The following is a 27,135-nucleotide window of genomic DNA, read 5'->3' on the forward strand; positions in this document are numbered from 1 at the left end:
TGGGTAGCAGCGGGTAGGGGCCTTTGCCAGGGCTACATTGGGCTGCCAGGGTGGTGGCTGGCGGAGGGATCGTGCCAGTGGTGAACCTCAGACCACAACAGACGGCGCCACACACTCCATCCTCTCATCGACTCCAAACCAACCAGCCGCTCGAGCTGCAGGCTGCCTCGCGGGCCACACACTGGAGAGAGAGAGAGAGACATTGAGAGACAGAGGAGAGAGAGAGGATGGGTGGTGAACTCCTTTTGTTCTGTAAACACTGGGCCGGCCTCCCTTGAAACAATATCCCTCACCTTGACCGCAGTGAGAAAAACGACACCTTTTCCACTGTAAATCACTATGTGAGGAGACTGCTGACTATTATACGGGACTGTACTCAGAGATGAGATTTACAAATGATTTCTTTTAGCAACAAATTACCGTTTCTTTGTGCTGGAAAACATATACATTTAGAAATAAAATACTTATTGTCTTTTTTCAAGAAAATAATAATAGTAATAATAATAATACTAACAATAGTAATAATGATAAGAAGAAGAATGATAATAATCATAATAATAGAGATAAAACATATACACATATAAACAGATATGCAGCTGCAGTAAACTTGCTAATGAAAATGTTCTTACCTGCAGCCACAACCACTTTGGGAAGCAGTGACTTGTTAATCAGAGTGCTCAGCAGAAATGCCTATGATGGTCAGACAGTTAACCTGTGAATGGGGAGCACTTAATTTGATACACAGGGCCTCTAAACACAAAGCGTCAATATCAGTCAGTCAAGCTATTGTGCAATTAATTGTGCGTCTCTAGATGCAAGGATACGGAAAGACACAGTACTCAGTCTGACAGCACTGTTGACATTGAACTCCTTTGCAGTTACAGCTTAACCATCTCTCTTCATTTTCTCCGTGTCCTCCACAGTGCCCATCACCCACGGTGCAGCGGTAAACTTCTCCATGGCCGACATGCCCAGCCAACCCTACTATCACGACCTGAACTCCAGCGTGGGGCTGCATCGTTCCCTGTCCTCCCCTCCCGGCAGGTCAGTGGAAGTCACAGCAAGCAAAACAAGGCTTTTGGACAAAGTCCTTCTCTTATAACATTGTGGTTGTGACATTGAATTGTTTTATGATATTAGTATTAACACAGAAATATCTCAGCGAGGTTCAGTCAAGGACAGTGCATGACCTGTATTTATTTCAATGGACTTGAACATTTTGCATGGGATCTTGTTTGACATTTTGAAAAATAAGATTATTCGCTTCCTTTCCAAGTTAAATGAGAGTAAATGAGAAGATAGATACAGTTCTCATGTCTGTCCCTTGATATGCAGCTGCAATCAGCAGACAGTTAGCATAGCTTAGCATAAAGGCTGGTAATAAGAGGGAAACAGCTAACCTTAAGCTATATATGTAGTCTGTTTAGTCAGTACAAAAAGTGAAAAAATAGTGGATTTTTTACCTTCAGACAGAGCCAAGCTAGCTGTTCCCCCTTGCTATTATTTATTAATAAGTATTTTCCAAAATGTCAAACTATTCCTTTCACTAAACCTTCACAAAATGCAAGTTAATCTGTTCAAAATACATTTACTCCAACTATCCCAGATCCACTCCAAACCCCATCTTGCAATCTTGAAAGCCATTATACCAAAAATGACTGGCTATGCTTAACCACAATCTTCACCATGTTCCACAGCAAAAGGCCCAAAACCGTCAACATGGAGGAGAACATGGACACCAGCCCGACAGGACCTGACTTCTACTCGTCACCCAGCTCACCAGCCAGCAGTCGGGCAAACTGGCACGACAGAGACGGAGGTGATTTTCCTCTTTCTATTTGACCACTTTTACTTTGTGGGGGGGCTTGTCAGGCATGGATGCACTTTGTCAGTAGCACTTTTCATTCACACAGCTATACAAACATTCAGAGTGAGGAACAGCCCTGTGACTGAATTTAATGAAGTGTTACTTATCTCGTCCTCATGCCATGCAAATATATTTGATCAAAGTGAACACCTCACATTGTTTTTCAACAACAGCTGAGCTCTCTTTAACTCTCAGCCTTATCGTACGCTACTGTACATCAATGTGACCGCCCGTTTCATTGCGGATGAACTGCATCTGGCTTGCCTGTACATGAACCTATTCACCCCTCTTAAAATACATACCATGACAGAGATAGCCCCAGGCGTGTGAACTGTTGTTGTGAATGTAAATCTGCATTCTGTCACACCTGTTGCTTACACAACGGAAGCGGTTGATTCCACAATGCGGATTATCCATTATGAGAACAAAACGTTGCAACTGAAATTCACATCTTGAGTTTTACTTTAATACAAGTACAAGTTCTGAGTGACGCTGAGTGTATCATTGCCTGTATATACAGATAGAAGTAACACTCTGTGAATGACTTTTTCTGTTCCTAAACCTTGTCTCGAGCTATCACACCCAAAGGGCAAACTGGCAGATTTTCCTTCATCTGGAAATAGTCTATACATCTTGGCTGAACTTGAGAAAAATTAATCATCCATAGAGTTTTGATGGCCATGTGCCAACTTTAAAGTACAGGGCTAGTTAGAAGGGAATTAAGAAATAAAGCTCACCTAATGAGCTCATACGTATGGCTTATGGATCTGGATAAAAGCAAAAGGTAGAGACGTGCGTATCAGAAAAACAAGCGTCCTGCTTGCACGAGAGAAAGCGAGACCCTCGCGGGACAGCTTGCACGTCTCATTACGTCGTCTCCTGGTGCAGAGCCCGTCACCCTTTTAATTAAGGCCTCACTGTCCCATGTTTCCGGATCATTCTCACTCTCTACTGACTGCTTTCCACACTCTGCTGCCCGCACTGCCTCTGGATTTTACCAACAGAGGATGTAGGGAAGGTTTGGTTACACTGTGACAGACAAAATGATTGGGAATAAAATTTCCCACCTTTTCCTCAGCAAGGCATAATGTGGTTTTACCCTTTGTTTTAACTTTGTACACCTCCCCTCTTTTGTTTCTATATCCATTCCTCTTTTTTTTATTTCAATATAAGTGGGAATGCTGAGAGAGGAAAACACCAGATGATACACAAGAGACACAGCACTGGTGGGATTCAACCACAACCCAATGTGGGTACATGAAATTTTAGCCTGTCCCTTCGCACAAGGCCTGAGAGTATTGCTCTGCGTAAACTTAGACACTTTGGGCGAAGAGAAAGGGAAAGCGGTGGGTAGGAAACTCTCCAAAGACAGCCATTATTCTGTCAGGAGAGAATAAATGAGAAGTGGGGTGATGTTAAACCCATATGAGGCCTCACAAGTGCCAAGCGGTCATTTCTCGCACATGGTTGTCATTCGACAAAACCTCATCCTGTAGAGGAAGATTGTTTCTCTCTTGTATTTTTTTCTCTAGGAAGGTGCTACGTTTTTATGTGAGGGTACACATTCAAACATTTATTGCAAAATATATCAGATACCAAAAGACAGTGAGTGTGGTCTAAATGCAAAGAAAACCATGTTTTATTTAAACTAAGTGTTTAATTTCTGGTAATTAATTGTCCGGTTTGATTTCCCGAGGCAGTCCAGCTGATTCTCTGATGGATTTAATTAGCAGAAGAGAGTGAAAGCTGAATACCTTCACCGCAGAAATTTCCTAGTTTTACATGGAAACATTAAGCAGTGATATCAATCTTTTGAAGGTATTTCTCCATCTGACACAAAAATTAAAGCACTTAAGCCTGTATCCTCTTGCAGCCTCAGACTGGGAAATCCCCCTGAATTCCAGCCACCTTTGTCACTCGCTCTCTCAGGAGATGAGTGATTCTTCCCGTCACTCGGGTGGATCCTTCCCTGTTGTTGGAGGGAAAGAAAGGGAAGGTCGATGAGTACTATGGAAATGCCACAACAACAGGGTTTATATAGCTTTTCTGGATGAAAGACATGGATGGTTTGAAAGTTATACACCCCAAGAATCTGTGACAGACCAGAAAAGCACTTGATGAATGTTCATAGAGGAAGCACACGCAGACATAGGCCATCGCCTCTCGCATCTAGTCGCTATCACGCTCCCCTCACACACTGAGTCTTACCATGGAAAATTGAAAACTGCACAGCCATGACAGCAGAACGTCGCTCGTGAAAGTGTAGAGCAGCAATAATGAGCAACTTGTAAGAGTCCCACTTTAAGTTTACAGAACTACACAAATTTCCTAAACAAATTTCATGTGTTCTGCTGAGCCTTGGGATTATTCATGGGGAATTACAGTATCTTGTCAGACACCATGTAAGGCCGCGGCGAGCAGATGTTACAGTGTAATATTCTATTTAAGATTACGTGAGGGTCTTGAAATTCTTAAATCCTATTTGAGCGACCGGCTGTTTCACAACTGTGCATCAGTTCACTGGATTTAATTGTCTGCTCAGACATGACAAAAGCCGAATTTTCACAGGATTTATTTCTCCAGGACGTCCAGTGTTTTGCAATGACTCCTGAGATTATAAGTGATTTTGACCCTTTGCAATGTCTGTACTTTGCAAAATACATTTTCCATAGTCTACTGCATTTGCCAAAGACATGGTAGTCTTGGTAATATTAATCCAGATCAAATTCTGCTTAATTTCAACCATAATTCATTTTTGGCGCTTAACTTCTTTCATTCATGAGAAATGGAAGCATTAGTGGAAGCTGTAGGAACATGTTTTGATTAATTTTCAGCAACCCACCTAAAGTTATGCAAAAAAAGTTCATTTTGTGATTGTGTTGTGTTTATTTGGTCATTCTATTTTTATTTCATTTTTCAGGTTTAACACAACACAAAATCCTCACTCCCACATCTCTCCATGTTTTTGGATAATCAGCAAGCACATGTACAAATTTTCTGACCTTGATGTGTGTTTGTGTGCTCGTGTGTTTTTCCCACTAGCAGACATGTCCTCTCCTACCATGAAGAAGCCAGAGAAGCCACTGTTCAGCCCCACCTCCCCGCAGGACTCTTCACCACGACTCAGCACTTTCCCTCAGCCTCATCACCCAGGCCTAACAGGTGTAGGACACAGTGGTGAGTTACCGGCGACTTTAACCAATGGCACTCCTGCTAAATCTGGAGCTGTAATCGACTTCTTCCTCATAGTCAAAAAATCTATGTCAATTCTTAATTTACCCTCCCAGATCAATGATGATTGCTTTATCTTAACTCACGTCTCACAAAACACTCAATCTGTCGTCCTCTCAACTCCTCTATCTGTCTCTCTTGCAGTTATATCGACGAGGAGCCCCCCTCCACACTCACCCCTGCAGTTCTCGGCCTCGGCAATCTTGCCCCCGGCGCCCTCGCCCTACTTCTCGCACACCACCATCCGCTACCCGCCCCACCTCAACCCTGCTGATCCCCTCAAGAGCTACGTGCCGTCATACGACCCGTCCAGCCCACAGAGCAGCCAGGTCAGTTTTTTTTTTTTTCTTCCCGGCTCTGAAGAAGTCAGTTAGCAGGCCAGAAGTCAGAGGCTGGTTTAGGAAGACCTTCAGGGCCTGGAGTAGTCCTTTGTTATCTTGTTCAGCTCTACTCTCATCTGACCTCAAGAGATTAGAGATAAGATAAATTATAGCATGCATTTGTCATTATTTAATTACTGCCTCATTGGTTTATTTACAAGAAATGAAACATTATCCTGTTTTGCTTGTTTTTTCTTTTATGTAAAACCTGCTCCAGGTCATTCTCTTTATTTATGGCGAGGGTTAGAATGACACATTTATAAAACTGCTTTTCCTCATTTTGTCCTGGGAACCCCTAAATGGAGACCTGTCTCCTCATTTATTACTGGGCATTATAATTGGGGACATAATATTGGTCAGAGACAAACCTATAATTATAATAGCCATCGTAAAAAGAGTTAATTAATTAGAATAATTTACAGGGAATTAAATCAAAGATAAATGAAACCACTTTTCTTTTTACAGGCAACCCCAGACTGAACTTTGCAGACCACTTCTTTTCCACGATATTTATACCACTGTATTTACTGTTTGATATAATGTTAATGGCAAGGGTTATAGTACATTCCCAGCCTTATATTTGTAGTTGTTCTAAAAAAACAACCCAATGTCTCCATAAAAAAGTCAACCAAACTATTGCAATTGCAGTCACACGTGACATACAAAACTGTATCAAGACATTGTAGTAAATCAAATAGCTTAGGGCTTTTATACATTCTGTACACACTGCAGCCAGTGTGTTAGAGAGAGCAAGAGCAGGCGTCTCTATAGATGAGAGAGCAGTGTGATATTTATGTGAGTTTTATATCCCCGCTGTTCTCACTGTAAACAAAGGCCTCGTAGACGGCTCCATCTCCAGAGCAGGGAGCGGGTTGGGGCGTTGGGGGGAGGTGGGGGGAGACTTTTACTCCAGAGAAAAACCGCGGGGAATGATAAAGGTTGTAAATATTTGCCGTTGCCGGGGCCTGGCTCTTGTGCAGAATTAACTGGCCCTCTGCTGGGGTGCTGGAGAAGGGAGGGGGGGGGGTGCTGTAGGGCCAGTGAGGTGGGGTCCAGAAGGAAAGAGAGAGCACTAGAAGACTGGTTGGGGGAGGATGAAGGGGGGGTTTGCAAATAACACAGCGCTTATAATCCCATGGACGAGTGCCAGAATGTTTTTATGCTTGCTTTAACGCAGATTATATTACACTCTAATTAAACATTCTATTCACATGGGAGGGAACCCTGTGGACACAATTCTTTTCCAAAAAGGCCTGTTTGAGTTTTGAACTCGGGGCGGCCCCGAAATGAACGCCCCAGACAGTCTCCAGCAGTCTGAAAGAGTAGCTCCCACTAGCTTCCTTTATTTCTTTCTCTGTATATATAGTCTCTCTGCCGCGCTCTCTATACTCGCCCATTCACACCATTGTAACAGGTCACTCCGCAGCTCTCTCTGTCTTTTTACGCCCGAGTCCTCTTAAATTCCATTTATGAGCACCATTAAAATCATTGTTTAAAATCATGTAGGAAATCCATCGTCAGTGACTGTGGATCTATTGTTGCTCCTGCCCCCCAGAGTTTTAGTAATAACTGTGACAAGCAACTGAAAGTACTAAAATCTTTTGTTCACACAGAGCATTAAGTGTAAGGGTGAGCGGTCCAGTCAGCTTTTGTTGTTGATTTTAGGTCTGTGAGGGCCGTTAAGATGAGTTAACTCCCCCAGAAATGGGGACAGGACATTCGGCTTGATTAGTGCGAGCCATTTTGGAAAAGTGTGGTTTGTTATATGCTTGTGTCAATTTATTGAGATCTGCCCAAGTGCTCATTTACAAGTGAACAAGAGCTTGTAAACAGTCATTGGACACAGTTTGCCTGTCCTCACATAGCAGGAGAAGTTTTATGCCAGACAAAAGAAATAAAGTTCTTGTTCTTGGAGCACCTTTATCAAAGCATGAATGATTGTGCTTTTTGCCTTAATTCAGATTTTTTTTCAAACATAAGCTACAGGCAGATATTAATATTTTCCAAATTTGAACCGTACATTTTAGGACAATTCCTACACACCTGCGTTTGGATATTGTCCTCATTTTACCCAACAAACCAAAACAAAACCTGATAAACTCCAGAGATGGAGTAAACCACTCTGCACATGTTTGGCACTAACATCCCCCAAGTCTGGACAAAATTAATCATTCATTGAAATAAAATATCAGTCCTGAATTTTTTTTTTTTTTCGCTGTCTGTATCCTACCTGCAGCCTAACAGCAGTGGTCAGGTGGTAGGAAAGGTCCCAGGCCACTTCACCCCAGTTCTGGCTCCCTCCCCACACCACGGCGCTGTGCGACCTGTGTCGCTCTCAATGCCTGATACCAAGCCTATCACCACATCCACAGAAGGTGAGTTTGCACCATCCAAACTGATTACCACTACCTATCACCTACTGCAAAATAAAACACAAAGTACCCTGCAGCTCTACATCTTTTAACAGTTGATGCTAAAAACCTGATATTTAGTTTTTTACATTTTTTGTTTGCTTTGTGTGTTTGAGTGTATTTTACATGACAGCTCAGTCTTTGCAGGAATATTGTAAGAGCAGTAAACGTGAAATGGTAATAAGGAGAATAACGTTTAAAGAGTAACTTAATGCATCTAACTTAAAACATATGTGTCCATTACTAATGGAAATAGCTGTTTGTGGTCACAAGAATGGTCTATAACCACACCAATCAATGATGTCATGGCGTACTGACTCCCTTAAGTACACATCTTTGTCATTGTAACGAGGTGTCTGGAAATCATGAGTTTTTTTACCTGGTGTAAAAAAATATTCCAAAATAAAATGTCTACTTTATAAAATACATCTGTAAAACACCTATGAAAATACTTTCGAATTATAAGACTTTACAACAATACCAAAATAGTATTTGAGGAAAATGATCCCATGCTTGTTGATAAAATGTCTAAATGGCTGAAGAATGGGAATGGGCCCATAATTGAACCTTGTGGGATTCCATATGCACTTTTTACTATCTGTTGTTAGTAATGTTGACAAATGATTGGCTGTGACCCACTGTTGATAAGAGCAACACCTACATATGAATTTCTGAAATGTTAATTGTAATGCAAACATGTATTTGTGTTTTTATGATGGCATGTTACCCAGGCTACTCAGCTCCTGGCACCCCTACAGCTAACCGTTTTGTAGGCCTGAGCCCAAGAGATCCCGCCTTCCTCCACCAGCAACAGGTGAGATCTCCCCCTCCAGCACTCAGCTCACCTGCTCCTCTTATCCTTTCATTTTCTGTCCCCCATCTCCCCTGCACATCAGATGTGAAATCCCTGTCCTCTGCAAAAGCCTGTCGCACTCTGAATTTGATCTGTAGGACGCATTAAACCGTCTCATTAGATCAGAGCGCTTCTAGATCAGATCAGAGCGCTCATAGGTGAGGTCAAGCATAGCATTCACTGTGCATAAAAAATGATCAGCATATAACTTGTCAGATCTAAAAAAAAGATTGAGGCCTAATGTTTCTGAAGATAGCAGGTCATAGTGATAATCAGATCTTTTTTGCTTTAAATACTATGATGCGGTTCTCTTTTTATTGCGATGTTTAAGCCGAAATTTTAGTGTTATTTACATATTAACAGTTTTTTAAGGGCCCCTGAAAGACCCTTAAATGACACAATTTTACAGCCTCAGTATGTCCTCAGTATGTCCATTAGTTGAATTTGAGTAGATTATATCCATTTTATAAAACAAAAATTTTAAATACACTTGATAAACAATGTAAAATTAACCTCATGTTATCCATGCAGATAAAAATATATATCTCAAATGTGTACCACAAAAAAACTGCGCTACTACATTTTCTCTTGAATTTTTAGTAATGATGAACATGTAAGATAATCACTTTGAGTGTGTGTGCGTTTGAGTTAAAATCTTACAAGGTTGAATAGAAAAAGGCCTTTCCTCAGGTCACTTGAAAGAAAGAAATGAAAGTGTCAGGAAATCCACTGCCATTGTGTGGCCACTAGTCAGAAGATGGATGGGACATGTGGGTGTCTTTGAGAGTGTAATGTTTTCAACTCTATTTCCTTCACATTACTTTAGACCCACACAGGCACACACACACACACACACCACATGCAATCAGTACACTCCCTCATTTAAAGCACACAAGCTGAATATTTAGCGTTTGGCGTCACGCGGTTGCCCCAGCAGTGGTCCTAGGACAGATGTGGCAACCCCGTGTGTGTCTGTGTGTGTGAGTGTGTTTGTGTGTGCTTGTGAGGTTAGGAGTGTTGCGGTGTTGTCGGACGGGAGAGAGTGCTCTCCCCCACCCCATCTTATTGAAAGCGCTGGTCTCAGGCCAAGGCTTTTCCAACCACAACTAATTGAATGCATCTGCACGCGGCTACATAATGATCGCTGGGTTTCTCCTCAGCTCGTTTTTTTTATGTTTAGTAAAAATGACAAAGCTGGCCTCTGTTTCCTCAATCCTCTGTCGGTCTTTCTTTTTCTCTCTCTGCCTCTCTTGCTCTGCATTTTTCCTAAAATCAGAGAAGGCAAAAAAAAAAAAATATCGCTGAATGTTTGTCAGCACTCGGTAGGAGAAGGGGAGGAGAGGGAGGATTCACTTGGCTGATGTTGCACAGTTTATCTTCCACATTTTCTTGTAGCCCTGCTACTTCTTTCAGTGGGACATAAAGTGACTACACAAGACAGCAGCAGTCAGAGCGTAGCTGCATGAGAAGCTGAATATTGTCCAAAGCTTTGCCCCCAGAGACTATGAGGCCCTTTTGTTTTATCTTTTGAAGTGTACAATTAGTCAGATATATAATTCCCTTTTAAGAAATACAGTTTGATAATATAATACCAAAACTACATTCATTTTTATTTAATTATTTCTAATTTTCCAAAATGTAATCTTACTAAAACATATTCTTGTGGTCCTACTGCAATTATTTCATGTCTAGCAAAGACACCTCAGCTCAGATTTGTTTAGACATTTGGAAGGAGAAATATCGAAAAAGACAGTGGCTGAAAATGAAGAAGAGTGAAAGATTTGTAAGCACAATGGTGACACCTTTCTAGAAGCTTATTACATGCTATATCCAGATGAATAAATGCTCTCGTCGGCTTAGGGAACTCTAAACAGTCCTCACATTGATTCATCATGCTTTTGCTTGTCACAGTTGTTTTTGTTTTCTGTGGTATGATTTAACGGCCTGGGATCTGGCCTCGCGGAGCGGGCCGACACCGAGCCAAGTCCCCCAGGACTAAACACTTTCACCGAATACTCTGTCATTGTCCTCATCTAGCTATGGGATGTTTATTGTGCGGGATCCATGAGGCTTAGTGACACTTTAAGTTGTTTAGTGGCAGCTGTTTGTCGCTAGGAAGGGGCGACACGTCACACACATATGCCCGCAGAGTTATGGTTTTTAAATGTGGTCAGCATTGGGGCTGCAAAATAGACGTACACTGGTCTTTGTGTGTCTGTTTTATGGACAGTGGCCATGACTTGCACTGCGTCTACCTCTGCTGCTGTCAGAGCTAACTTAGATTTTTTTCAACCAGAGAAAAAATAGAGGCGATAGAATACTTGGAATACTTAATGTATTATTTTGATAACAGATACATAGATGTCCTGATCCTTGTTAAAACTGCCACTACACTGTAAATTTCTGACTATGAATGATAATTATATTATTTTACTACTATGAAATAACTTATTAATCATCTCATAACTTGGTAGTAAATCTGTTTTAAGACTTTTCAGAGCAGTGTCTATTTTAATATGTGGCAGCCCTAAAATAGAAGTTCTTGGTTACACACACACACACACACACACACACGCAGTAGGCTTCAAAAATGAATGAAAAAAAACAAACAAAACAACACCACCACACGCTCCCACACCTGCTCTATGATTCCCAGGCAGTGAATGTGTGAAAACCCTCCATTCATCTCTCGCCTTGGTTAACCCCTCGAGGGAATGCCACCATCTAGCATTCCGCAGGGAAAGATCCACGATCAGATGTCATTTGGTATTATCTAAGGAAGGATCCTAATCCACAATCTGCCCGCATCTGTTTGCTAACGTTCCCCGGCTCCGTCCCCCTTTTCCCGCTGCCTGTGCCACTCTGATGTGCCGGTGCCAATGGACAGATGGCGAGCCCCTCGAGGAGCGGTGGCACCGAGCGTCTGGCCCAACCCGCACATTTTCTCCAAGCTTTTGTCAGGCTGGAGAGTGCGGGAGCAGCGTGGGGGTTTAGTCTCCCAACCTTCAATAAATACAGAGAAAACACACTGAATGGAACAAGAAGCATTGTTTCCTATTCAGTTTATTAAGCAGTAAAACTAATAAATTTAATTATAATATAATGGAGGGCCATTACGTCATTGAAAGGCTTTTGAGATTAACTCCTAAAATTCTCTGTTTCTTGCCGCTACTTTACATTTGTTCCAGAAAAAAAATCAAGGAGCATAACAAAAACACATCACTGTATTTAAGCATGGCTAAAGTAGGAAACCATCATCGTCTCCTGATGTGTTCCTCCAGGTGCTCGGAGGAGAAAGAACACATTTCTCGAGCGCCGCAAATGGCTTTGAATATTCAGCGTATGCGTATATCTGATTAAATCCCTCTTAAGAGCCTCTGCAAAACGTCTGCCACTGCACGCAGAGTGCTAACAGTGCAGTTTTATCCCGATGCATTACTAAATGAATGTGTTGACCACAGGGCAAGGTTAGGTTGGTATTGGCAGAGATAGCTCTCAGCTGGATTGCCGACACGTGCGCTCGCATAATGCATGCAAAGGAGACACAGTTTTGTGTGTGGCTTTTTTGTTGCAGTAATTTGTAATCTGTATGTAAGGTTGGCATGTCTTAAGAGAGGGGGAAAGGGGAAAAGGGTTTAGTGTGCGCGTGCTTTTGTGTGTGTATGTGTGTGTGTGCGTGCTGTTTAACTTCATTGTAATTTTGACCCCTAATCAATAAAAACAGTTAGCTAATGAAAAAAAAAAAAAGTCTGCATGCTTGAGGGCATGCGTACTCCTTCCTGAATCTTAAAGTGCACTTACAGTGAAGCAATGATTATCGACAGGGTGCATGCATCCAGTGGATTGCACGGCTTCATTGGCTAACCAGCTCAAAAAGCAGTAACCACTCACAGATGAACTACCAATATGATGCCACTCACATTTGTAACTAACTAACTCCATTTTTTTTTTACTTCCAGGTTAGCTGTTACCACTAACTGTGATTGCATGCCTTTTCTTTATGTCTGTTTGATCCATAGCTTTGATTTTACTGTCATTTCCAAACAAATAATGAAAATACTGATTCCATTCATTATTTTTACATTGTCAGTAACAGTTAGGACTCATTTTAGAGTCTTTTTTTTTTTTATTTCTGCTGCTCCTGCTCTAGGCTCTTCTGCATGCATTTTGTGTATACAGTGTTGAGTTGTAGTTTAATCTGAAGTGGAAGTTGTCTTGGCCCAGTGATCTGACTGCTAGGTTTCAATTGACAGCTGAGGAAGTGTGACTGGAGCGTGACTCAAAACGGCAGGCATTATGGCCCCAGTGCCACTGACGACACTTTGGGGATTACTTGGCAAAGGTAACCTTTTCATTCTTTCACGCTGTCTCTCTCTGTCTCTCTTACACCACACAGACACACATACAAAGTTAGATTAATAAGGCCTAAATGATTTTTACTCAAATTCACATATAAATCTAGTTATATATCTAATCTATATTTTAGGATTGCTTTGTCTCCATGCTGTTACAGAATTTACCCAGAATATATCTTTGAATTTATGTTAAAGAGATTACAGTGAATTGCAGTTGTGTAATTAAGTCTTTGACTTTTCTAAGTAGAAATTCAATATTTCTCTTCACATCTGGCGAAAGCAACAAATATTACAATTTAATTTCTGTCAGATTTGTCATGATTATATTTCACTGTTGTGCTGAAACACGACAAATAGTGCAGAATGACTCAGGATTTGAAATATTTCCTGTCGGATTCACAGCCAACAAAAACAAAATATTCCCATTTCATAACACAAATCTTGATCAAGCTAATTAGAACGAATGGAGTCAACCCATGTAGAATGAAAGAAGTCATTTCAGGTCAGCTTTTTAGTCACGTGAGGATGTTTAACTTTCCACATTTTAACAAGCATAGCTTTGTTTGACTTTATGCTGAAGTCATGCTTTACTCTCCTTAACTTAAAGCTACAGAAAGTTCCCCCCTCACCCTCCCCCTTCATCTCGCCCTGCCTCCATACTGTATGTCTCCCTCTCTGGGGGAAAAACCTGAACCATTTCACCATGGCAGAGCGAGCAAGCTGAGCTAAGCCTTTTCCTGTTACGTCTCCCTTTTCCCTGGAAGTGTAGAGGATCTGTGTGTGTGTGTGTGTGTGTGTGTGTGTGTGTGTGTGTGTGTGTGTGTGTATTTTGCGCCCGCTGAAGTTACAAACTTTTTTTACACACATGCACACAGCAGAATCCCCTGCAATAGGCCTCCTAATAGGCCAGTGGAGGTACCAGAGAAAAATGTCCCCTGCAGGTCTCTTACATTATTTTACTCACACACCAGCTAACTCCTCTGCTTCTCTCCATACGAGTGTACAGCAATGTACACAGATAAAGTAGATCCCAGCTGAATTTATTTCATTTTGTTACAAAGATTCGATTCTATTTTTTCCTCTTTGATAGATTATTCACCGTTCAATGTATAGATGGAATCAGTCGGATTTCTCTTTTATCTTACTTGCCCTTTAACGGGAGAGCTCCGCAATGCCTCTTCAGTACTAGCCCCCAAATTAAAACGCTGCCAGACTCGCATGTTGCCATTGTGCAGGAAATGGGTCAGCAATCCATTAAGATGCCATTAGATAATCTAATTTAGGGAGCTAATCCTTAAACGAAGCACGCTGTATGCCCAGGCTGTGCTTGCAGGGAGTAGAATTAGTGAGGTTTGGGAGCTTGGACAGGGCAAGGGGAGGCCATCTTGAAGGTTACCTTAGAAAATACTGCAATGGAAGTCAGATTTTTTGTCCAGAGTTGCTTAGAGTCCAGAAACATAGGTCAACAGCTTAAATGTAAAGGTAATATAAAGAATTATAGGCTGCACTAGCAACGTTTGCCATCTTGGCAGGTCCAAATTGCAGCGAAAGTGAACCGCTCGACAAGTTGGAACAACAATACCCAGAATTCCGGTAACATGGCCTCAAAAAAAACCTGCATTTCCAACATTGCCTTGATTTGATTGCTTTAGACGCAATGCTTTAAAAGGCACATCACTGAAGAGTCTGACTTTCTTTGGATGGAGCAATTAGCAGTCCTGGGAGGATTTCAGCCCCTGGGTTTGTGATTTAGCCTGATAGTCGCAGAGTTCTTTACATCGAAATCCTGCCCAGTGCAGCTTTAGGTTATGGGATGCAGATACGGACTGACAGCCATCGATTTTAACAAGATTAAAACCGATCTGCTGGTTTAGTGCGCACAAAGGCCCGCGAGTCTGCTTTTGTAGCTGTGTGGTCCCCCTAATGTAAGCCATTACCTGAGAGGAGTTTCAGAAGGAAAGAGAAACAGAGAGATGGAAGGTGGGAGGGAGTTAGAGAGGAAGAGAAAGCGAACGGGAAGAAGAGAAAGCTGCAGCCCTTGGCCACTCTGTGCGCTCTTTGTTCAGCAAGGTAGGAAAAACTTAATCCCCCCTTTCCTGTCCGATGATTTTTGGCAGGGTGAAAGAGAGAAGGAGGGAGGGAAGAAAGCAGGAGAGAGGATAGCATGAGGACGGGTTGAACAGGAAAAAAACTGCTTGAGAGGATTAGCCTTGAGGTCGTTTTTAACTCTTTGCACGCTCAAACACAATTTAAAACTTGAGTGATGTTTATTTTCATTTTGAATACATCGTCTTTCTGTCACTCTTTAAAAGGCTCTGAGTCTTTCAGGCAATGAGGTGAATTGAATTTGCACTTCCATTGTTTTAAGTGAAAGAGCACTGACTTGTGATTTGTATAAAATGCAGACTGGCTGATCAGTGGCTTTCATGAACGCAGACAGTGATGTCTGGTTGTGAAGCTTCACACAGAATCAAGTCTGTATTCCACCTCTGCAAACCAGCATCTTCAGACTTCAGCCTTGTCTGTTTTTTGTTTCTTTTGAAAACATCTCTCCTCCTTGTCATCCATCTTCTTTTTTTCCCCAACATTTTTCCTCACTTTCTTTGTCCCGCAGTCATCCTTCTTTCCTGCTCTGCATCATCCATCTCGATCCGTCCAGGTTTCATCCAATGCCACGTCGCACTTTAGCATGTCCTAGAAAGTTTTTGGTGAATCGGGTAGGAGATGTGCGAAACAGGTATTCTCAGACTTAGCGGGGCTGATGTGAGAGGTGGGAGGTTGTTAGATGAGTGCACACTGGGGGCCTGTGGGGAGAGAACAGGGTGGGGGTGGGGGGGCTAATTATCTAACATCTACGTAGCGCAGCACCCCACGGGAACAACATGCTGTTTGTTCCCACTCGCGTTTTCAGTTAGCACCGTTGCTCCCCAGGAACAATCACTGTGTTGTTTTGCCATTAGCGTGAGATGAATAGGGATGGGACAGCTTTGTGTAGGGACCCCCCCCCCCCATCCCACCACCCCACACTTTTTACCCACAAACCCCCCTCCTCCACCTCCACCGCCAATCACGCTCTCCCCCTCATGCTTTTCTATACTGCCATCAATGCAGAGAAGAGGGCCTGCGTCACGGCTCTCTCACATGATGTCCTTCAGTGGGAATCAAGTGGAATCACCTCAGCTTAGATTAATGAGCTAGCGCTGCCATTTTTCCTTTTTGTTTACCCCTCTCTGTCTGAACAAAACAAAAATAAGACCTTGAGCCTTGATGACTGTCAGCAGAGCAGTGATGCTGGTCATTAGCAAAGCAGTGTTCAGGATAACTGAAAGAAAGAATCTGATTTTGACTTCATGCTGCACAAACAAGTTAATGGCATGTGACTAATCTGTCTGTCTCTTTCTGTGTCTTTCTCTCTCTCTCTCCACAGTCCTGGTACCTGGGCGAGCTTAGTTCCATTCCAAGTGTCGAACGGGACTCCGATTCTGCCAACAAATGTCCACCAGAACTACAGCATAAACATCATTGGTGAGCCCCTGGTCCCCGCTGAGACAGGGAACTGAACACACAGAGGCCAGATGACCCCCCCAGGGTGGATGGGTGGGTGGGGGTGTTGGTGGTGCAGAGCTAGCACTACAGGTGTCCGCAGCCATGGATGAAACCAGCAAAGCAGCACGAGCTGCACAATCGTCCCCCCCTTCTCCCAATCTCGCCCCTTCCATGTCCCTCCCCAGTCCCGTCCCTCCCCATGAAGGACACTGGCCGTGAAGTGAAGACGAGGGTTGGTTCAGAGGAAAGAAAAAAGAAAAAGCTTCAGGTCTGCTGTCTCCTCGCCCAAGCCCAGCCCACACATCCACCACCCACCAGTCAGTTGTTGTGTTTGCAGAACTTTTAAATCCATTCAAATACTGTGATGTATAGATGCCTTAATGTTTTATTGCATGACACTCTAGTCTCTTAGCGGCAATTCCTACTACTTTTCCATGTTGAGGGAAGATGTAAAATCTTGATTTACACACATACACACGTGAAGAGGGTCTGCGTATCGACAACCTCTGCCTGGTGGATGGCTCTGAGACTCTAAGCTCTCCAACCCAGACCTCTTGAAAAGAGGCTTTCCCACGTCAAACGATTCACTGTGTACACCATAGGAAAATTGTGAATTCAGAGTGTTTCTTCTTCCGTTTGATTTCAGTTTACTGTGATACGACTCTTTGTTCAGAAAATGTGTTGACTTTGCTTATTCTTTACTGCTACTTACTTCAAGAATTAACGTAAACACTTACGGTAAGAGTTGAGAACTCTTGATGCGGTTTTCAAAAAACACTAAATGTTAGATTTGAGATTGGACCCCTCATTAAAGAATTTGCAACTCCTTTACAAAAGGATTTAAAAAGACGGAGAATAAGAAAATCTTGATAGAGGCAAGTGCAATTGAATTTTTGAAGGGAAGCTATCAGTCTGTCAGCCCTAAGACTCTAAAGGAAGGGGGATAAATATTAAATGGTTTTATGGGTAAAATGTTTAAGAAAACATTTGAATTTGATTTCAGTCACATATCCGTCTCCTTACATGAGAAAAACATCAAGCGTGAAAGGCAGTTGAAGGCAAGTACTTACGCTACCTGTGCAGCGCTGAGCAAAGCCAGCACTTCTTTTGAGCCCCTCCCATCGTTATGGGGAGTTTTTTTTTTATTTATTTTGGGGGAAAAAGAATCGAACATAAGCAAAGAACTGAAACACACGTAGTGTGTAAAAATGGCATTTCAGTTTTTCTTTTAAATGTTCACGATAAGATCAAGAGCATATGCATTTGGCCATCAGCTTCTAAAGCTTATGTTTACAAAAAAAAATATGGAATGCAAAGTGTTAATTCATGGAAATGTACAATTCATGCAAATGTACAGTAGGCTTATGTGTAAAGCTAGTTTGTGCAAGGTTAACTCTACAGTGGAAGAGGCTGAAAACTGAAATTATGAATCCAGGTGGTGGCAAATCCCTGAAATCGAGAATTGTGCACGGCATGTTCACAGCCATTGCCTCTCCAGTCCAGACATATTTATACAAGGAAAATCTCTCCAATACTCTTAATTTGCACGATGACATATAGTCCACATTACGTGCCTTGCCTTTGAATATAGAGACATCACTACACTTGTTTTTGCTGCATTTATCATTATAGAAAAAAATTAACATTTTTATGATAAGAATTGTTTTGTACTCTGAATGAAATTGTTGATTTTTAACTTCATGTACTACTCTATCTCACAGTTACATTGCATATCAAGGCTGTGTATAGTTGCCGTTTTAAAGTTTGTAATCAACCAGCATTTTTTTTTTCAGTATTTTGGTGGTTTTTCTAATAACCTGTCATCTTTTGTTTTTTTCCTTATTTTTCAATGCTCATTTTGTTCATCTTCCAGTTACTATTGTGGAGGGTGGAATTCAGAATTATGAAAATTATGCAATACCAAGTTTTGCCTATGTAGGTAGTGCTTATAGATGCGTCAATTATTAGAGGCTAGTTTGGAGATAGACAATATTGTAATGCATTTATTTTGTTGATATCGTTGTTTGTCGTTGTTGTTGTTGATGATGTTGTTGTTGTTGTGGGTGTTTTCCTTTTTTATTGACCAAAGTGGGGACTGCTCTCTATGCAGTGTATGACAAGGTCTTTTTTTTTTTTCCTTTAGCATATAGGCCTACCGAATGACGGTGAGACGTGTTCCAGTGTATTTTGAATTCGGGAGTTTTAGGGGGAGGGGCGGTATTTTTCTAGAAGTACTTATAAAAAATGCACCCTTGGTCTTTCTACGGCTGCAAAGTCACTGATTGGTCTACTGTGACTCTTACTTTCAACTTTCCACCTGGGGTGCTAGCATGTGACCTTGAAGGAGCTCATTTTTCACAGGAGAGACGGCTTGACTTGAGTATGACAATCATTTTAACAAATCATTTTGCGTAGAATCCCATTTTTCTCATAGATCCCTTAAAGCTGCAACTGAAGATACTCTTGCAGGCTTGTATCGAATACTACGCCGTATTATTGTAGACGTCACCGAATGCAACTCCCAAGTAGATGCCTTAAACACATCAGTGAAGTGGCCTGTGACCTGCGCAACAATCACACACCGACAAATGCTAGAGAGACCTGTCCAAATCAGATGCAGACAGGCTCAAGCAAGCCTTTAGAAAGTATTTTATAAGTAGTAGATTTGTATAAATGTATATACAATATGCACATATGTCAATTCCTGAGATACTTCTCCAGCAGAGCCCAGTATAGTTTGTGAACATTGGACCACAGAAGCATTCACGTCCAGTGGCCCACTAGAAGCTTAAATAGAATCCACTAGAAGAAAAATATAGCACTTAAATAGCACATAGGCAATCGTCTTCTCCCCCGTACAGTGTTTTGAAAATAGTCTTAAACTAAATCTCTCAGGCGTATAACAGGGCATTATTTATATCAATCATTATCTTCCCTTTTTTAATGTAAAAAATAAAAAAAGAAAGACTTTTCTCACAGAGAGTGCAGCGCCTCCATCGCTGCAGTGACACCTTTTGCACTCTTTCCCTACAATCGTGAAAGAAATATTTCCCTCGGAGAGACGGTACTACCGGGAGGGCTAAGAAGCAGAAAACGTTTTTGAAAAATAATCCTCAAGTCAAGCTCAATCTCTCCGTCTTCACCCAGATTTCTTATGCAGAAAAAAATTGAAAAAGTCACCCCGTTCTATGTGCACTGTTCTGTCTTTTTTTTGTTGTTGTTGTTTAATTCAATTTTTTTTTCTTTTAAAAGAAAAACTATAAGTGCTTTGCAGCCTTTGGCCATTGGAAACCCCACTGAAGTGCATTGTCCCCAAGTGTGTTTGTGAGTGGGTGTGTGTTCGCCTGTGTGTGTGTGTGATAAACATGTGTCAGGGTCACTGTGCTGTTGGTGTTTATTTGAATAGGAGACTGTACATAAAGGTAAATATCCTGATTGCGTCGATAGCAGTAGTCTGTGGGGTTGAACTCTGCTTTGGCAGCTTGGGTGTTTGTGTGCATGCGCGCGTGTGTGACTTTGTGAGCTGGATGTGTGATCGAGTGCCTCTGACACTACACAATGAGAGAAGATGAGGGTCTTTCTATTGAAAAAAAGCCTGCCGTCGGACAGGAGTTTGTACACTGTAAACTTTCTCGAGAGTTCTCCTCTTAAGCCCATATTTGTAAATCTTCAATTCTGGGGACAATAAGTCAATTCCATTTTAGGAAAAAAAAAAAACAAATTCAATTTGGGTTTTTTAATTATTATTTGCTTCAGAGGCTGGATTTGAGTTAGAACTCTCCAGGTTTCCCTGATTAGTAGATTCTAAAGTGTTTTTATCAGTTGTTGTATTCTTGTATGTAAAGTAAAAAATGGGGGGGAATATTCTATACAGATCCATGAATATAAAAAAAAAAAACAACAACAATGAAGGCTTTTTTATTATTAATAATATTATTTCTGATCTTGGTTAGTGGTTAGATATTTCCATTTGGGAAACACTTCATGAATATTTGAATTGTTGTTCTTTCATTAGTGTGGCCATAGCGAGTGTGATGTGATTTATCTCATTTTTTTGGAAATGGGTGTGAATTCTTGTCCAACAAGATCGTGGTGTGAGTGTGTTCCTTGTAGCAGCTGGGAGGTGATGTCACTTAGCCAGTAGAAAAGGCCCCAGATTGCACCTGACCATAAACGAGAAGCAGGGTAAAATCTGACAAACGTCCTCGATGAATTTATCAGATGGGTTTTTTTTTGTGGGGTTTTGGGGTGGGTTTTGGGAGGGGGTCTTTTCAGAAATGTTGCAAGATGATTGGTGCTACATTTCGACATAATTCAGATTCGGCTGGCCAACGTTGAGTCGTCTACTTAGTTTGTATGCAGACGACACTCTATAAAATCTCTTTAAAGATCAGTAAAATCATCCAGGCATCACTCATTTTGCACATTCCACATGCTCTCTATGCCTGATGTGATGTAGGAAACCCTTCATTCACACTTCAAACAAGCATTACATTGATTGCAGGTGCATCAGAATAGGGTACTGTACCTTCCAGCTGATAATAGCTAGTGTATTTGGGCAAGTTACGTATTTCTGTTGCCACGTAGGGTGTGAATGTAACCTGTCAAAAAGCTCTTGAAACTTAAAAATGAAATTTTAATCAGTATTCCACCCATCAGCAGCTTCAAGAGCCGTATTCTGCAACCGTATTTTAGAAAGTATTATGTCACTGATCACTGCAATCATTGAGAAACAGGACAACTTTATGCAAGGAGGACCTGCGGCACTCATGCAATATGTGTGATTTTCTTCTTACTGAACGTCACACATTCTGTAGGGACTGAGAGGGCGTATACATGCAGACTTAGAGGAAACATTAAAACTTAATTTTCATCCTACATGAGCAATACACACCTTCCATACGTTGGCTAGCTGCTAGTCACTTGGCATCAGGTTGTTATAAAACATGAAAACCAGCATTTTTACAGGATATTACATTCACCAAAAGAAGACAAAAAGATAGCAATGCAGTGCCTGTTCAAGCTGTCCAAGTGTCTGTTGTATATAATTGTAAAATGTGATAGACTTACTTTCATATGTGACAAGAAAAACACCATCACACAGAACAGAATGTGGCAAACGCGTCTGGAAATATTACTTTGCTTTTGGAGCTTTTTTTGTGATTTATTAATTTTCAAATTATGTCAGCACACAGTGCCCACATCAGGCTTGTTCAAAATTTGAGAGGAAATGTTCACTCTACTTTTGTTTTTTTTCTTATTTTCTCCCTGGGAGGGGGAGTGGGTGGGTGGGTGGGAGGGGGGGGTCAGTGCTACATTAAGCGCAGTGAAAGGATGAAATAATGTCTTTTCTTAACATTAGTCACCAGTTTTCTCTGCAGGGCTGATTTATTTTTGGGTCTTGTGGCACTTTTACTTCCCTCTGCGCACACATTTCTTCTTCATGAATCATGGTGGAATTACATATAACAAACAACAACAACAACACCAACAAAACAATATGTAAACAGTCTCCAGTAGTGATCGTAGTTACACTGCAAGTGTGTGCAAAGGTCTATGTATGTATTTGAATGTACGTTTTAGAGGACTTTTTGGAAAACTTTTTTGTTTTTTATCTTTTCATTGACAGTTTAGGAGCCACAGGTGTCCATTGTGAACTGTATAGCGAAGGCCTTGATATCCCTTCTTTTATTGATTTTAGAAACGCCGAGCATTAGGCAATGCCTTCAAGCTGGTTACATTTGGTGCAGGGGCTAAAATTGCCACAAGATTAAAATCAGTGTAAATAAAGGCTCAACTTTTTGTGATTGTTACTGTTATATCCAGCCTATACTGCTAGCAGCTGTTTTTACTGCAGTCAATTACTGGAAGTGGATATATTTCCTATGCAAAACTGTTTAAACAATAAAATGAGCTATGCTACAAAAATGACTTTCATGCTACGGCTCTTTCTTGTGTTTATTTAATCATGTTTGATTTTAAAGGATTGTAATTTGAGACCTACATATAAAAGTTCCTGTTTGAGGTCTGACATCAGATTCAGTCAGTGTTTGATGAACAGGTAAACAGCTGCATTTCTGCATTCAAGCCAGTTGGCTGGAAATTGCAGGGAAATATAAAACGAGTTGAATTATTCTTTGTAATTTATGTGCTGGATGAAAATTATTAGGGTGGAGAGTGGGGCCAGAGAGGGGGAGGGGTCATGCATTTTTTCATTATTGAAGGAAGGGTTGTTTGAATATGTTTTTGTTTGTAAAACTAGCGCAGTGCCCCTTCAGGGTGTGCAGCTGATTGCTTGGTTTGCGGAATAACACACACATGCACACACACACACACACACACACACACACACACACACAGACAGACATAGGCTAAGTTCCAACACCCATACAAACAAACTATTTAGGACGCCAGAGAAGGATTCTGTACATCCCCATACAAAATACCACGATGTCCTGCTGCACTCGCTCACATTTTACTGTATGCAAGCCAGCATGCTTTTGAGCCGCTGAAAGAGCACAGACAGACGACTGGTCATGAGTGTTAATGATGTAGTGGTGTGTCCCAGACGTATGCACACTGCATGCAACAGTATGTACAAGTTCAACAGGAGAAGTTCCAGGCTCTAAAATCCCTTTGTGGTGCAATTTTAGTCTGATACTGTCTCCAGGTGTGCAGTGACCACTGTGCTGTGGAGGGGGAGGAGGCTGTGGTGCCCATAGAAAGGCCGCCATATTGGAGAGGTCGAGATCTGCTCAATATTTTTTTAATGACACAGTATGCATTTCACATCCAAACAACTTCACACTCCATAGTGCACTTCCTTGGGTCCCCACACAGACAGGCAGGCAGGCAGAGACTTCCTTCATAGTTAAATAAATAGAAATAAAAAGATTAAATACATCACAAGGATGGCTTGGGTTTTGATATTTAACGCTGCACTCACTGGGAAACCGTCTGGAAGAAACGTCTCCAACAGGCCATGCGACTCGGGCATCAGCATTGTGTAATTTGAATATATCTGATTATAGCATAATCTGATCTAATACATATTCTGTATTTATTAAGTAGAATCCACGACTGAGAGGAAATACTGTTGTGCCATAGAGATGCTATCTGCGCTAATTTAATTCATTCTTACTTAGCAGTTTTATTCAGCTTTATTCAGAGTTAGTGGCATTCAAAGAAAGTGCTGATATCATTGGGGACGATTTAGCTTTTTCTGGGTTTTTTTTTTCTAGATTCAACCTAGTGGTAATTAAATAGATGAGGGAAACTAACCATCTGTATTACAGTGCAAAATGACTGTAGCAACATTAAGGTTCACCTCATCCAGGAAAGTCTCTAAAACCAGGTTGAGAGAGCAAAACAAGGTTAGTAAGAGCTGCAGGGGTGGAATAAGGACAGTGCCAAATCAGAGGAAAGACGACTATTTGACGTTAAGTATTAAACTAATTGGATTTTGTTGATTCTCAGAAGTGTGTCTGTGACAGTTTTCCCTGAAAGCTAACACTAGTTTTCATGTCCTGGAGCGATCCCATGACCCCGCATACCCGTGCTCCATCGTGGTATTACTCCAGCTAATCTACTGTAATACCCCAATCCCTGAGGAATGGGAGACAGACTCGAGTGTTTGGTCCACAGCAGAATTGGTCTGCTGGGACCTCGGAGGGTCATACGAGGTAACATCCATCTGGGTCACTGTGTCAAGTACATGAAGCTCTGATCTAGTAAGCCTTTCTAATGGGATTGAGGACATTGAAGGAGGCAAAAGTCGGGCTAAAGCGCCAATTAATTCTCATTACAGGACTGTGTGATGGGCTCAGGGCTCAGCTGGACACTTGATGACAACAACGGGCAACGTCAGTGGTGCCCGCAAGACCAGACGCCCGTCCGCAGCAGGGGCGTCCTCCTAATGGCCGGTTTATGCACTGCATGCTGCACACCAATCAAAGAAAAGCCCACCTGGCCTCGGGCACCAACCAGAGTTCATTTGGCTATCATTAAAGAGGACCAACAATGTGGCACGCTGATATAAAATTACCCGATCTATAATGGTAATCATCATGCCATTTATCAAAATTGGCCAGTTGAGTCAACATCTGGCTTCAATAGGGGGCTCTAGTCGATGAGGGTCTTGGCAGCGTCTTGTACCCTACATATTTTCCACTCTCTTTTATCAAGGCCTGCTGTCAGTGATTTGACGAAGCTAAATAGATGATGATTTGGCCCTATTATGTTTCGCAGGGCTCAAGAAAAGGGGATTTGTTGATTGCCTTTGTGTTTGTCTATGTTTTTTTTCTCTTCTTCTTCTACCCGTATGGATCCAGGAGAGGTAACGGCGCCTTGCGGTTCTCCGACGTGCGTCTGACTGTGTACCAAAAAAGAGGATGGAGAGGGGGGAGGAAGCACAGCGAGTACTCTCACACAACCCTGTGAGTGCAGAGGCTGGACTGGGCTGTTGGACACGAGCCAATGCCAGCACAAAGAACTCTGTCACATCCCTAAGTTTTATTGGGGGAATATAATATTCATCTTGTGCGCTGTTGGAATCAGGTAATGAATTAATCTGATCCTTTCGTCTTCTGGCATCAAAGAATGAGTGTAATGCACTTTATCTAGCAGGAAGTCATTAAGTCAGAGTTTGTGCTGATTATTTATTGGGTTATGACTGGGGGAAGGATTTATATTGTTGGTGTTTGGTGCAGACATTGTAGAGCTCATGATTTCAATAGAAAAAGGGGACAAGATATTAATTTCTTTGAAATAGATAAAAAATTGGTCTCTTTGAAAATAAATTCACAAGGGAAGAGGTTTCAGTAACCAGGACCCCACTTAAAGGAAAAGTCCAAAATTAATGGAAGTGATCCACTTTCTTGCCAACAGTTAGATGAGAGGGGCTGTCATGTCTGTATGCTAAATATGAAGCTACAGCCAGCAGATGGTTAGCATAGCTTAGCATAATGACTAGAAACAGGGGGAAGCAGCTAGCATGGCTCTGTCCAAAGGTTACCACCTCTAAAGCTCATTAATTAGCATGCTGGATCTTGTTGATTTAATCCATGCACAAACCAAAGTGTAAAAAAGACATGTAATAGTATTACAGGGTAGCAGTAGACAGCTTTTTCCCCTTTTGTTCCAGTCTGGTCCTCATGCTAAACTATGCTGAACAACTTTACATTTAACAGACAGGGATGAGATGGTTATTTGTCTTCTCTCTGAAAACAAGTGAGTGAGAGCACTCAAACTGTTAAGCTATTTCTTTAACTGATTAGTTAACAGTCATGACAGTAGGGTGAGCTTCTCTAAAAGATATTTGGAGACATCCAGTGTGTAAGAAATTTCCCGAAAGCCCTTTTTTTTTAGCCTCCATGTAGAAACACTCGCTCTCAGACGACAGATTACGTCTATTTGAAAAAATGTAGTTGAGGAGAGCTTTGGGGATAAAAGAGGGTTGTCTGAAAATGCACTAGTCCTAAGTAGTACTCTCAGCTCTGTGTATTCCCACACAAATTTGCATAAATTTCATAGTCTAAGTCATGGACTGTGGCTGGAACGTGTTATTAGTCTATCTTTAGGTGGTAGTACAGGCCGATCACACTGAGGGTTGTTGTTATCTCATTGAAAGCACCCTGGTATTACACCCAGCGGATTGAGAGTGGGTCTTAAGATCGTGGGATTTGTTCACATATTAAAGCATGTCTGTTTGGATGCGCAGAAAAGAAACAGGTGTTCAGTGTTTGTGTATGTATGTGTGTGTGTGTGTGTGTGTGTGTGTGTGTGTGTGTGTGAGAGAGAGAGCGAGAGGAAGCGAACTCCTGTGTGCGTCTTTGTGTTGACCCTGTGATGTTTGCTCGAAGGCGCGCACGCACATAGGATGAGAACGCGCTGCACATGTGTGCGTATGTGTGTGTTTGTGTGTGTATGACTTGACAGAGGGGTGGGGGTGCTTCATTGAAAAGTACTCCTCTCCTCCCCTGTTCAACATGCTGGATTAGCACCAGCAGTTTCCCATGGAGCCGTCCCTCCCAGCCCCCTGCCCATTTGCATAAGGCGCAGACAGGCGGAGATGTGACAAACAAACCTGGCACACACAGCGCCGGCTGCCTCCTTTACATGAACTCTTTCCCTCTTTCTCGCCATGACAAGAAAGACACATGAGATAGAGCACAAGCAAACCCACCTGCGTGCACCGTTCACCATAAATGACCTGTTTCCTGAGTCCAAACTGTGTAGTAGAAATAAAATTAAAGGCAGTGTCAGACTGGGGTTTGAGGCCTGTATTCCTGCTGGTGATCATAGTGATTCACAAGTGAAGGAAAGCAAAGGCCTGAAGGAGGTGAGAAGGGCTTTCATTGCTCTGTCATTTGGACAAAACTCCCCTGAATCAAAGTATCCTCCCCCTCGTTTTTCTCTTCCTCCAAGATGGTAATGTTCACCTTAAAACATCTTTACTGTACTGTGGCTACATAACACAGCTCTCTGCACTGCT

General features: G+C 41.8%; 1 protein-coding gene across 8 annotated transcripts in view; it reads left to right on the forward strand.

Moving 5' to 3' along the window:
- LOC139222606 (nuclear factor 1 B-type-like) overlaps nucleotides 1-19,885 on the forward strand; it is a 63,935-nt gene extending 44,050 nt beyond the window's left edge. For 3 of the 8 annotated variants that reach the window (XM_070854421.1, XM_070854419.1, XM_070854424.1), the window contains 8 exons: nucleotides 924-1,044; nucleotides 1,698-1,819; nucleotides 4,910-5,044; nucleotides 5,243-5,427; nucleotides 7,715-7,853; nucleotides 8,621-8,703; nucleotides 12,996-13,084; nucleotides 16,525-19,885. In XM_070854421.1, the coding sequence (XP_070710522.1) occupies nucleotides 924-1,044; nucleotides 1,698-1,819; nucleotides 4,910-5,044; nucleotides 5,243-5,427; nucleotides 7,715-7,853; nucleotides 8,621-8,703; nucleotides 12,996-13,084; nucleotides 16,525-16,657 (1,007 nt within the window). In that variant the 3' untranslated portion in view covers nucleotides 16,658-19,885. The remainder of the gene's footprint in view (nucleotides 1-923; nucleotides 1,045-1,697; nucleotides 1,820-4,909; nucleotides 5,045-5,242; nucleotides 5,428-7,714; nucleotides 7,854-8,620; nucleotides 8,704-12,995; nucleotides 13,085-16,524) is intronic. The other 5 variants (XM_070854422.1, XM_070854420.1, XM_070854425.1 and 2 more) reach the window with 3 other exon arrangements.
- Nucleotides 19,886-27,135: the final 7,250 nt, after the last annotated feature.

Source organism: Pempheris klunzingeri, chromosome 23 (assembly GCF_042242105.1).
Source record: "Pempheris klunzingeri isolate RE-2024b chromosome 23, fPemKlu1.hap1, whole genome shotgun sequence".
In the NCBI taxonomy this organism is placed as follows: Eukaryota; Metazoa; Chordata; class Actinopteri; order Acropomatiformes; family Pempheridae; genus Pempheris; species Pempheris klunzingeri.